Source organism: Suricata suricatta, chromosome 8 (genome assembly GCF_006229205.1).
Source record: "Suricata suricatta isolate VVHF042 chromosome 8, meerkat_22Aug2017_6uvM2_HiC, whole genome shotgun sequence".
Classification (NCBI taxonomy): Eukaryota; Metazoa; Chordata; class Mammalia; order Carnivora; family Herpestidae; genus Suricata; species Suricata suricatta.
Window position 1 is genome coordinate 23,935,739 of NC_043707.1, and position 13,085 is coordinate 23,948,823.

At 46.5% G+C, this 13,085-nt stretch overlaps 1 protein-coding gene across 5 annotated transcripts in view; it reads left to right on the plus strand.

Moving 5' to 3' along the window:
• CALN1 (calneuron 1) overlaps window positions 1–13,085 on the plus strand; it is a 508,077-nt gene that overhangs the window by 136,576 nt on the left and 358,416 nt on the right. For all 5 annotated transcript variants that reach the window (XM_029948318.1, XM_029948322.1, XM_029948321.1 and 2 more), the window contains one exon: window positions 4,069–4,193. In XM_029948318.1, the coding sequence (XP_029804178.1) occupies window positions 4,069–4,193 (125 nt within the window). The remainder of the gene's footprint in view (window positions 1–4,068; window positions 4,194–13,085) is intronic.

Here is a 13,085-nt window from a genome sequence, read left to right on the forward strand (position 1 = left end):
CTCTTTTCCTTCCACCCTCCCCTCATTCCTTCCTCGTTCCTTCCTTCCCTCTTCCTTCCTTCCTTCCTTCCTTCCTTCCTTCCTTCCTTCCTTCCTTCCTTCCTTCCTTCCTATCCTCCTTTGTAATTTTATTTCTAGTATAGTTAACACATAGTATTATATTATTTTCAGGTGTACAGCATAGTGATTTGACAATTCTATGCATTAGTCAGGGCTCATCAAGATAAGTGTGCTCTTGCTTCCTTTCACCTGTTTCACTCTTCCCCTTATACCCACCCCCTTTTTAGCCTCCTGATACGTTGTCCTTGAGGTGACCATGCAGCCACCCTCCCTGGTGCCCAGGAAGCAGACTCATCTTCAGTTCTGGTGCTTTCCATTCAAATAGCTCCTTGCTCCCGATACACCTGGCTGCTTGCTGACGGCACGCGGCATTGGGACCCCCTGGTGCCCTGCTGCTTGCACACCAGGTTCCCTCAGCACCCGGGTGTACAATGCCATTCCGCTTCTCTCGGGAGCTCTCGGGGCCAGGTTCTTCCTGACCTCCTCTTAATAACCCAGTCTGTTTTGTTTTCAGTCAAATGAATCCATGGCCTCTTTGCCCTGCATTCTGCTTCATATAATCTTTAGCAGATAATCACTGGTGTTGAGAGTACGTCTAGTATTAAATCCAGTGCTTTCTGTACTTTATCTTTTTCCATATTTACAAAAATACTGTTCGGTGTATATAAAAACCCCATGGTTGCATAGTAGCAGTGTTGCTAACAGAGGTTAGCAATTTACCTACATGGCTAATAAGGGCAAGAGCTAGAATTTCAGCACGAACACCGGATTTGACCACCGGGTTTGATTCCTTACTATGAAACCGCACTGCCTTATAGAAAATACAAAAAAAAAAAAAATGTTCACATGACAAACAGTCAAATAATATCCCTCAATGAATAAAATTGCCATCGAAACATATATGTTTTGTTTTCTTTTTGTAGAGAAGAATCCATCTTTAAATTTCAGTTCCGGATCGTGTTTGTCTTTGCTGATGAACTTGGGTGTGTTTCCCTCCGTTAGCCAAAGAGACCATCTTGAAGCTTGGGTTTCCCCAGGTGGCGTAGAGTGAAATTTAGTTCTTAATCCCAGTGACTGTTTTTAGCTTCCTTGGGATTATATTCTTTCCTTGCTTGAACATGACTCCATTTATCCACACGCAGAGTTCACGCCCATGTTTCGTTTCCCACTATATGTGGAGCGTTTTGGGTGCAGACTGAATGCACTGAATGTGTGCCTAATTTTGTAAGCTGCTTTTTCCAGAAGCACATCGTGTTGGTATATCAAATGTGATTCTTTTGTGGCCAGTTTTCTCTGCCAAGTACTCGACATGTATTCTGTGGCTGAACTGGGGAGGGGCTTGGATTACGTCTGACCGAGTATAACCTTGACATTAAGGCTGTAAACATTTGTGTGGTGCACCCAGAGCCTGGTGAAAGGTTCCTAATGGGCAGATGTTTATAAAATGCGGGTAACCTAGGGGCGCCTGGGTGGCTCAGTTGGTTCAGCGTCCAACTTCCTCTCTGGGCATGATCTCACGGGTTTGTGGGTACGAGCCCCTCATCGGGTTCGCAGAGCTCAGAGCCTCGAGCCTGCTTCCGATTATGTGTCTCCCTCTCTCTCTGCCCCACCCCTGCTCATGCTCTGTCTCTCTCTCTCTCAAAAATAAATAAAACATTAAAAAATTTTTTTAATGCGGGTTACCTAGACTGATGAGTGGTGAAAGGGGAAAAGGATCCTTTCTGCGTGTGTGCTGAGTGGGGGAAGAGGCAGAGAGACAGAGGGAGACACAGACTCCGAAGCAGACTCAAGGCTGTCAGCACAGAGCCTGATGTGCGGCTCAAACCCACAAACTGCAAGATCATGACCTGAGCCAAAGTTGGATGCTTAACCGACTGAGCCACCCAGGCTCCCTGAAAGATTCTTTATTTTATGTGTAAGGATAAAGTAACCTGGGAGGGGTAAGCCTGACTTCTAATTAGCTGAGAACGTTCCTTCTCCTTATAATCGGCCAATGTGGTCATGCTTTGTAACTAGCATCCTGCCGTCTGTGATTGGCTCGTGGATGTAGGTTTTTGTGAGCCCGGGGTTGGGGTAAGTGTGGTTTGGAGCCTGATGGCTGGCTCTTGCCTCAGCCATGTGTCTGTTTTACTTCTGGGGGGCCCGGAACATTTGTGAGAGATGCCCCAGTTGTTATGATGAGTGAAAAGTACCTTCGATAGAAATAGAGAAATCAGAAAGTGTGGCCTATTTTTCAGGAAGATAATTAATTCGTTTTTAGACATCTTGAGTTTGAAATGAGAGTTTGACATCCTGTGGAAATGTCTGGTGCTTAGCTGAACGCTTCCTAGTGGAAATAGCACTAAGGAGACTTGTGTTCTGGATCTGCTTCCTCTACTGTCCGGCTTTGTGTTCCGGGTCAAGCCTCATGACTTGTAGGAGTCTCTTTGGTTAGTTTGTACGTCAGCGGCTCTCAGCCCAAGCAGGGACGTGCTGGTGTGTGCTCTGGACTGGGGAAGCGGGGGTCCTGCAGGACCTGTCACTCAGGGGTGTCTGGGCCGGGAAGGGGAAGATAGGGACCCCGCCCCCTGGTGCCTGCCAGCTCCAGAGTCCCAGGATCGGAACAGTTGCTGTCATGAGTGGTTTGATGCACAGCAAGGCTGGGTGTCCTGAACGGTCATCCTCAGAGACCGGCTGTCCCCTGTAATTTACAGCTTGTGTCTCAGCAGTGCTGGGAGGGGCCATGGGGCTCTCCCACTTATTCTACAGGTGCAAACTGTGGTAAGAAATAAGACTCTACAAGTTGCTTCTGTGGAGAGTGAGGGGTATGTGAGGAGAGAGCTCAGGGGTCGTTTCTCTCCCACAGAACCCTGGCAGAGAGGCCCTCACTTCTGCTTGCATGCCTCTGGTGATGGGGAGATTACCCCTTCTAGGGATTCCCAGTTCACTTTCCCGGAGCTCTCTTAAGATGTGTTTTTTTTATTCACAGCCTCTAATTGACTCCCCGTACTTCCTACCGATTCCCTAATTACACGCAAAGGGGAATCAGTCCTCTTAGCCCCCTTTCCAGACAGGGAAGCAGAACATTCTTCCCGACATGCTCCGTGGCTCCCTTGCAGTAACAGAGAGTGCTGTTCTCTGTGGTGTGGACCAGCCCACCTTTCTCACTGCCTTGTCTTTCTCTGCTGCACTTGCCCATTCAGTCTCCTTATGCTGCCTCTTTCCTCCCTCTCCCCTTAGCCTGTATCACCCTGGTGCAAACTCTCAGACCCCAGGGCTGGTGTCTGGGCAGAGGAGCTTTGGCTGGTAATGCCGTAATTCCCGGTAAGATTCTGGGAACAGCTTGGTCCTAGGACACCTGAGTGCCACACACTTTTCTGGCGGGACGGGTGGCATGAGCGCATCTCAGAGGGCTGTGCCCGTCTGTTGCTCTGGGCAGCAGGTGCCTGCATCCCAGCCAGGCACGGGGGTCACTGCTCCGACGTGCAGAAGGCTGCACATGTTTCCGTAGGGCCTGCCATTTCCTACCCGATTCAGGTGCCGTGTGAGTGGCCCACCTGCTTTACCTGGGAAAAGCCAAACCCTTGGATGTCCACGCGGTCACAGCTAAGACGCCCAGTCCCTGGGGAGGCCAGCATTTCTGGGGTGTGTGTTCCTTAAGGAGCACCGAGAAAGAGCTTATCAGGCCAAGGAAAGGAGCAGGGAGCCTTCCCTTTTTGCACGGGGAGGATGAGGACGTGACAATGACGTGGCATCCCACAGCCTGCAAGGCCCACATGGTTCACATCCACGATTAAATCGGTAGAATGAAGTAAGATGTAAAGCAAAGAAAGCCATAAAACTTGAGGTCATTTGGGGATTGTTCAGGCCAGGGGGACCCTGGAATCTTCTGACTTTCCCTCTAGAAATGTGATTATTATTTTAAAAGCGACCGCCGGCCATCTGAAAACCAGGGTGGCCCTTTCCAGAAGGAAAGAAGGAACGATTGGTAATCTCTTTCTCTCCCTGCTGTCACTTCTCTGTGAACAGGGAAAAGATGCCTTTCCACCATGTGACCGCTGGCCTGTTGTACAAGGGGAATTACCTCAACCGATCTCTCTCTGCGGGCAGTGACAGTGAGCAGCTTGCTAACATCTCCGTGGAGGAGCTGGACGGTAAGTAGCCCACCCTGTCTGGGAGGTTAGCCACCCACGGGAGGTATCGGAGGCCATCATGCGTCCAAGGCGAAAGCGCCAGGCTCTGGCCACCAGTTGGGGCCAAGTCTAACTGTGGTGCGATGGGAAAGTGTTCGGAGATAAATTTTGCATAAATGACTTCTTTGTGCGGGACTGAACTTGCAATGGTTTCTTTGGGACAGGGGTATGGGGGACAGCCTTCAGCTTCCAAAGTACGTTTTCCAGCTTTATCACCAATGGCGCTGTCATGTTTCCATACCGTCATTTATGCAGGGCCCAGCTGGAGGGGAGGCTTTAAGCCCTGCTAATGGCTGTCTCTTGACTTGAGGCCATGGTGCTTTGAATCCTGCCCAGTTCAGAATCCTCTGGAAGCCGTGGCTAGGTGGGAACGGACAGCAATTATTTTAATTGCCTCTCTGTTCCTTTGTCACACGGTGTAGTCCTGGGTGTTGGGGACAGGGATAGGGATAGGGCCAGCATGACTAAATTCACCCTGGGACCGTGCCCTGCCATATCCTCATTGGTACACTAACTCCCTGATTAAACAGCAAAATTAAAAAGAGAAAGAAAGGCTTTATTTCTTCTAGAGTCGAGAATGAGGTGGAATCGGCCAGATGTCTGCCTAGGTGCTACATCTGTGGAGGCCGAGCCCGAATCCATTTCCCACCGTGTTTTGGAATGCTGTGTTAATTGTAAACACTGTTTTAAAGGATGGAATTGAAATTTGTTTTCTAAAGAGAAGCCACAGTTACCCCAGATGGCTGCCTATTTGCTTTGAAGTGAAATGGTCTGACCAGTGTGCTGTCTCTGCACAAGATGGCGGCCTCATGGCCATTCTTCACAAAACAAAGGTGGGGAAATGAGATGTTCCTCACAAGACGAAGGCAGGGGATTCCAGCTCTGGGCCAGTGAAGCCAAGCTTGCTGCGGAGTGAGCAGGAGCTCAGGAAAGTGGAGGGACAGGGTCATCTGATAGCTTTGCCTGCTCTTGTCCATTTTGATTGCTTGCTTATCTAAAAAACTGGCTTATTTATGTGAGCAAACGGTAAGGCAGCAGAGGCTGGTGGGGTGGGTCCCCAGGGGAGAGGGGGGCATGTTACAGGAAGCAGGAGTGATGTGGCAGAACCAGGCTCACCCTCGCCTGGTCAGACACTGGTGGCAGGAGAGGAGAGCAGGACCCTTGGATCTCCTCGGCTTCAGTTGGCCAGAGGATATTCAGATGCAGGATGGAGAAGCAGGCAGTAGAGGCCTGACTGCCTCCAAAGCCAGGTGACCAGAAAGAAGGCCAAAGGTCAGCTAGTGTGTTGAGCGGGGCCCAGGCCTCCCCACACCCGGCAGAGTCTACTCCGGGAGAGATTAGGGAAGTGGTGCATTGATATGGGGTTGTGTTTGTGTTTAGTTGACTAGGTCCCTGGCTTAGTCATCTGCACGGGGCTGGAAACCTCCGTGAGTAGAGGCCATGAGCCCTGGGCAGAGAGTACCTGTGTTTAAGGGTAACTCTTAAAGAGGCCGAGATCACTCACCAAAGGAAGTTTGGAAATCACCTGTGGCCTCCCAGGTCCTGGCTTTCTCCTGCCTTCTCCTTCCCTCCCAATGTTGCTATGAATCAAGAGATGATTTCTCCTTTGAGCATCGGCCTTTTTCTCTGTTAAATCTGGGCCACTGCCAGGGTGCACAGCTTTTCAAGAGGACTGTGGGCTAGATTTTGTCCCCCCACTGGGGTGCCCAGTGGAACGGCCCTCCATGTACCTGGGCACGTGGCCGGGCTCAGTAGTGAGTTTCAGCCAGCCCCAGGCAGCTGAGCAGGGCTGAAAGGAGTCTTCTCAGCAGATGGGAAGAGCAGAGAGAGAAATTCTAACAGCCCTCAGCCGAGGTGGGCAGGCTTAGCCAGGGGGCCCTGCGGGGTCCCTGATGAAGTCCAGCCAGATTTTATACCCTGAGGCCTGAGGCCAGCTGCCAGAGACTCTGTGTTGTCCTTCAGGAGGGTAATCCAGCTCTCAGCTTGGAGAAGGGCCATTTATTTTCTGATGGAAGATTCCTTCTACTTATTTACTTTTGGCCAAGGTGAACCCTGAGTTATGACTCCTCATACTTTATTACGAGCGTCTTGGGGCTCTGGGCAGGGCTGTGCAGATGTGCATGGAGTTCAGAGCAAACAGGCAGGGTCTGAAAATTAAGCACAGGTTGGTTCTCGGGGAAGGCAAGTTTCCAAGGCTTTGCCTCTTTGCTCTTCTCTGAGCCCTGAAGTCCTGTTTCCTGTTGCTCAGGGCCACTCATTTATCCTCTGAGGAAACATGGCGTTGCACAGTGAGTTGATGCGTTGGACACCGATGGGCATCAAACAACCTCTGTGATCCATTAGTTGGGCACCATCTTCCCTCACCACGCCCACTTCCTTACCCCTCAATGGCTACAACCTCCTGCTTATGAACTACTGAGACACCAGTTTCCGCCACCTGGCTGCTGTTTGTCACCAGGGGTGGAATGTCCCTTTCCTTCAGTGGAAGGGACAAACTCATGCATTCCATAAGTGGTTTCCCAGAAGAGATGTGAAAAGAGCCACTCACCAGCTGACATTTATGCTGGGAAGTTTCTATTTCTTCTCTTTAAACAAAGCTCTGGAGGAAATCATGCAAACCTGAATCAAGTTAGCCAGACTGGAGTTGGAAACCACCTAACAAACAAACTCAGCAATGATGAATTGGTGGAGACATCCATTCACTCATATGTATTCATTTGTTCATTCTCATTTATTCATTTGTTATAGAAATGTTTACCCAAATGCTTTCTGGGTAGAGGAGGAAATGAAATAAGTATAATATTTGTTACCTGTTCCCAAGGAATTTGCAGTCTACCGGTAAATTTATGGGTCTACAAAATTTATTAGCAGTATCTTGGGGCTTGATTTCGTGAACTGCAAAATCACGACCTGAGACAAGATCAAGAGTCTGACACTTAACCGACTGAGCCACCCAGGTGCCCCAATTAGTGATATCTTGCGCTTTAAGAGTGTATCATGTGGAATTTTATTAGGCATACAAATTATAATTTTGCAAAACCATTTTCTTAATGCTATTTACTGACTAATCTTGTGATGCTGTCTTAATTGTTAAATTACATCTGTCTGAAGTTAATACATTTTCATTCATACATGGCATGAATATCCATTGTATGTAAATATACTTTAAATTCTGTATCCATTTCATTCAGGATGGATATTTGGGTTTCCCATTTGGGGATATTAGGATGTAATCTAGCCATCCCTTTTCTGTTGTGTCTGATGTTGGGGTCTGTCCTTCTCATGATGTCTCATGGCCACTGTGAAATGTCTGAGCATTCATTCTAATGCTACATCTTTATTCTTTGTTTTCCACATTATACATCTCTACTCACATCATTTTATGTTGTCTGCATTCCTTCTCAAGTTTGTCTTCTACATCATTGGTTTACTTATCTATGGCCATTAAGAAAATTTGTTTATTACTGCCTTTAGAGTAGATTTTCAGTTGCCTTGAAGCTTGATTTTATTTCAGTAGTCCTCCTTTTTCATTTTATTTTTATTTTTATTTTAGAGAGAGATAGTGTGTGAGTAGAGGAGAGAGCAGAGGGAGAGGGAGAGAGAATCTCAAGCAGGCTTCACATCCAGTGTGGAGCCCAACAATGGGGCTTGATCCCAAGTCCCTGGGACCATGACCTGAGTCAAAATCAAGAATCAGATGCTCAACCGACTGGGCCACCAAAGTGCCTGCCTCCTTCCTTTAAAAAAAAAAAAACAGGTTAAAATAGAATACAGGGAAGTATTAATGCACAATTCAGTTATCGAACACAAACATTCATGCAACAACCACCCAGGCTAAGGACTGTAGTATTGCCAGCCCCTGAAGCATCCTGAGGCCCTTTCCAATGCCTCGTCCTCAAAGACAACCACCATCCAGGCCTCCTGTCAGCATTTCATGGTGTTCACATTTCCTTTCATCTCACTGGGGCCATGCTGTATCTGTTCTTTTGTTCCCAGCCTCTTTTCCTCAACATGTCTGTGAGACTCAGCCATGTTTTTGAAGGTAGCTGAAGTTGATTCACTTCCATAGTATCACATCACCTATAAATATACCATATTTTTGTCTGTTCTATTCTTGGTGAGTATTTGGGTTGTTGCTAGCTTGCAGCTATTGGGGTATAATCTGACCATCCCCCCTTTGTGTTGCTACATTAGTCTTAGGGTGTGCTTTCCTCATGGCTCTGTCTTCTTGCTTTCCTGGGGCCATGTTTGTTTATTCCCTCCCAACTCTTTGTAGTATTGAGGATGACTTGGACATGGTTTGTGAAAATCTTTCTGTTTCTTGTCATCATGTGTGCAGGTACACATGTACACAAGCCTTTTCCACATGTCTTCCAGCTCATGCTACCTTTACTTTGCATTAGAAGATGTTTTTGTATGGTCCCTTTTGCTTTTTTCTGTTCTGCTTTGTGACTCAATAAAGTTCTCTGTGGCCTCAGAATCTGTGAGCAAACAGGGTTCATAAAGAATTGTTAGGTTTTTTTTGTTCTAGCTTTACTTTATCTTGGACCTGAAATAATTTCCCCCTTGTCAGCCCCAGCTGGACAGTCCAGTTTTTAGAAGACATTCATCTAGTCCATGGCTTCTGGGTGGAGGTGACATCTTTTTTTTTTTTTTTTTATGTTTTATTTATTTTTGAGAGAGAGCACAAGCTGGGGAAAGGCAGAGAGAGAGGGACAGAAAATCCGAAGCAGGCTCTGCACTGACAGCAGTAAGCCTGATGTGGGGCTTGAACTCATGAACCACGAGATCATGACCTGAGCTGAAGTTGGACACTCAACCAACAGAGACACCCAGGTGCCCCTGGAAGTGGTATCTTGATTGTCTCTACTCTTGGGTTTGCTTCCTGTGCGACGGAATTGTGTAACTCTTTTGTTTTTCCCTTTTCTTGTTGTTTTTCCTATTCCCAAACTAGTATCCAGTATTCAGTGATCCCAGGTACACTCTGCTTCTCATCTTCCCCACAAATAATCCAGGATGGGACATAGCAACCTATAGCTCTCATTGTTCCTAGAGAGTAGGGTTCCCTAAATGAGCTTAGTAAAAGGGTGTTGCTGGGCTGGGTTTAGATTGGGTTTGGGAGTAGGTCACCATGGAAAGCAGTTGTTATGAAATAGGGAGTGACTGCTTGAGTTGTTAGGCAGGTAGCCTGTGGGGCCCTGTTTGCAGGGGCAAACAATGGCGGTGTGTCCATGTCCTCCTGCCGTAAGTACCACTGTAGTTCCTGGGGTGGGTGGTAATTGTGTTTCTCCAGTTTCTTTGGTGTTGCCAATAGTGACAATTCTCCTCACCCCCTGCCATGTATATGCATCTGGGGATTTGCTCATACATACATTTTTGGGGGTATTTAAATTTGAGTTTAGGAGTAGATGTATTGGTCCACCACCCTTCCATCACAAAGCCCCACTTCAGTAGTTGGTTGACTTGATTTAGATGATTCCAGAGTCCTTGCCTCAGCACAGCCCACTTTCCTCAATGACCCCTTACTCGCAAAACCCAGTGGACTCTGTTTGTCCTGAACTTTCTGCACCATCTGGCAGTGCTGCTTACACCCTTGGTTTTGATGTGTGTCACTGTTTTGGCATCCATGTCCCTGGCTGGTCCTGTGCCTTCATCTCTTCTACCTCTTTGTCTTTTCCAGTGTTCCTTGTGTGTGCCTCATCTTCTGTCCACTGTAGTTCCCTGGGATTGTCTTTTGTCGTCTCCATGGACACCTATGCGCAGATTGCCTTGACATACATATCTTCAATCCCTGCCTCTCTCCTGAATGTTAGATCTGCTCCCTATCATCGTGTAGATACCTCATACATTCCTTAAGCTCCAAAGATCCAAAGCTGAATGGATTTTCTTTTTTCTCCAAAGCTGCCTCTCCTCTGGAATTTTTCTCAGGAAACTATGTCACATTAAGCCCAATCAGCTACAAAAGTACTTTGGGAGCCGTCCTTGATTCCTCTTTTTGCTCACCCCCTGCACGTAATTGGCGAAGTCATGCAGATCTTGACTTCTCTCAACGTATCTCAAAACGATTCCTTGCATTCTGATCACATTGCTTTTGTCTCGGGCCAGGTCCCACCTCCTAGACAGCTGCAGTCACCAGAAGTTGATCTCCTTATGCCTTGTCTAGAGTGTCATTCACATATCAGTTCAGTTTCATTTCATTGGAGGGATGCTTCCTAATCATGCAATTGATTAGGTTATCCCACAGCTTATAACTTTTTTTCTTCTTGGCCTACAAATATATTAGTATATATTTTTAATATTTCTTTAATCTTTGGGGAGCCTGAGTGGCCCAGTTGGTTAAGTGTCTAGCTCTTGGCGTCAGCTCAGGTCATGGTATCACAGTTGGTGAGTTTGAGCCCCACACTGGGTACCATGCTGGCAGTGCAAAGCCTGCTTGAGATTATCTCTCTCTCTCTCTCCCTCTATCTCTGTCCCTCCTTTGCTTGTGCCCTCTCTCTCTCTCTCTAAATATATAAATAAACTTTAAAAAATTTTCTTTAATCTTAAAAAAATTGTCAAATCTATAGAGGTTTGGGAAGTATAGTGAATAACTGTATACCTTCATCTAATTGTTAATATTGAAGCATTTGCTTTCTTCCTTCTTTCTAACACACACACACACCACACACACACACACACACACACACACACACACACAGAGGCATGCACCTCATTTTTTCAGTTCTAGAATTCTAATTAGGTTCTTTTTTAGAGTTTCCATTTTTTTTCTGCTGAAATATACATCTGCTTACTCATTGAAACAATATTTTTCTTTAACTATTTGGACATAGTTTCCTATAGTTATAGTAACTCTTTAAAGTCTTTATGTCCTTAGATCCAACATCTGGGTTCTAGGCCATCTTATGATTGGTTTCTTTTGTCTTGTTTTTTTAGATTATGGTAACACTTTCTAGTTCCTTTGCATGCCTGGTAATGTTGGTACACAGAACATTGTAATGTGTTCAGTTATCTTCCTCTAAAGAGTGCTGATTTTTGCTCCAGGAAGTAGTTTGATTGCTAGCTGACTGCTTTCAAGTCGTGTAGGTTTGGTTTTATGCTTCATTAGGGTAAGGCGGTGAAAATCCCAACATGTTTCTTGGCAGGACTCAGCCTTCAAACTCTGTCTTCCTTGTGAGTTTTATCAGGGTTTGATTTTAGGTTTTGATCACATGGCTCTAAAGAAGGCCTTTAGACAGTGTTCTTTATTCTTGCGATGTGGTCCTTCTAGTGTCTCAGCTGGATGCCTGGGGTATTCATGAGGTTTTTTTTCAGACGTCGGGGACTGCTTCGATTCTAGTATTTCTTTTCTCAACCTCCAAGCAGCTGCTTCCTGCTAAGTCTGGTTTAATCTCTACTTACGTGTGGGTAGTCAGCCTTCAGCCAAATATTCATAGCTGACCCACCTCGCCTGCAGGCTTCTGGGGCTTTCTCTCTGCAGTTTTCTTCTCTCTGATGCCTTATCCCACAAGGTTCTAGTTCCTTCAGCCAGCCCAAAGTATGAACTGGGCTTGGGAAGTGGTCCCCAGGTCGAGAGCTTACTGGGTCAATTTCCTTTCCCCAAACACTTGTAGTCTTGAGCTGTCCATTGACTACTGCCTGAACACAGCTGCTTTATGTATTTTATTATTTTATTCAGTTGTAGGGTTGTACATGGGGGAAGAGTTATTTTTATACCAGTTACTTTGTCATAGCAGGAGTCTGTTATTAATAATCTTATTTTTTTTACTCAAACCCATTAAAAGTAATTTTCAATCAATATAGCACTTACCCTTAAACTTTTCATTTTTGTTTATAATTCTTAAATGGCTCTCCACAGCCTACACCTGTGTGAGCTACAGTGAAAGAGTGTAACAAAGCATAGGAAGTCTTGTGTGTCTTGGACCCTTCCTATTTTTAAAATTAAAAAAAATTTTTAAGTTTTTAATTTTTTTTTGAGAGAAGGAAAAAAAGCTGGGGAGAGGCAGAGGGAAAGAGAGGGAAAATCTTGAGCAGACTCCATGCTCAGCATGGAGCCCAATATGGGGCTCGATCCCACCACCCTGGGATCATGATCTGAGCTGAAATCAAGAGTCAGATGCTCAACCGACTGATCCACCCAAGTGCCCCCTGGACCCTTCCTTTTTGTCTCCTTGACTCCCTGCTTTCCTTCCAGATGGTTCTTTGCCATCTCAAGATCTCTGTTCTAGCTGCTTCTGTCTCCTGGGACCCATCTTTGGAGTGGTAACACTGGGGTTGTCACCGGTGTCCTCATCACCACAGCTGCAGTTCACTGAGTGCTTACTCTGTGCTAGGAACCATTCAGAATGCTTCCTGTGAATTCACCCCTTTAGTCCTTTCAGTAATCCTATGATGCAGGTATTCTTATTAACTCCCTTTTTACAAATGTGGAAAACGGAGATGCGAAATAACCTTGCCCAAGGTTGCCAACTCGTGTGTGCAGAACAGGGATGTGGATTGTCACCTGGTTTCAGAGCCCATGCCGGTTAACTTTTATGCTGTGTGGCCTCTTCCCTGCCAGATGAGACCCTTTGTGCCTTCCCTGCACCCTCATGTCACTATCGTATATGTCACTGCCACCGCTGTGACACATGGGTGAGAACTTGCCTGATTAATCAAGCTTGCAGTGGGTGGAGAGATATTTTTAAAGCTCTCTGTGAGCCCAGTGTGCTCCTCACTGAGAGGAGAGGTGCACTCCAGCCCAGAAAAGGCTGGTGATGGGCATGATTTCATGCCAGAAGGGGGCTGGCCCCTGTGCAGTGAGCTCCCAAGGACCCCTGCTCACCCCCACCCATCTGGTCCATCCTATATTCTCTT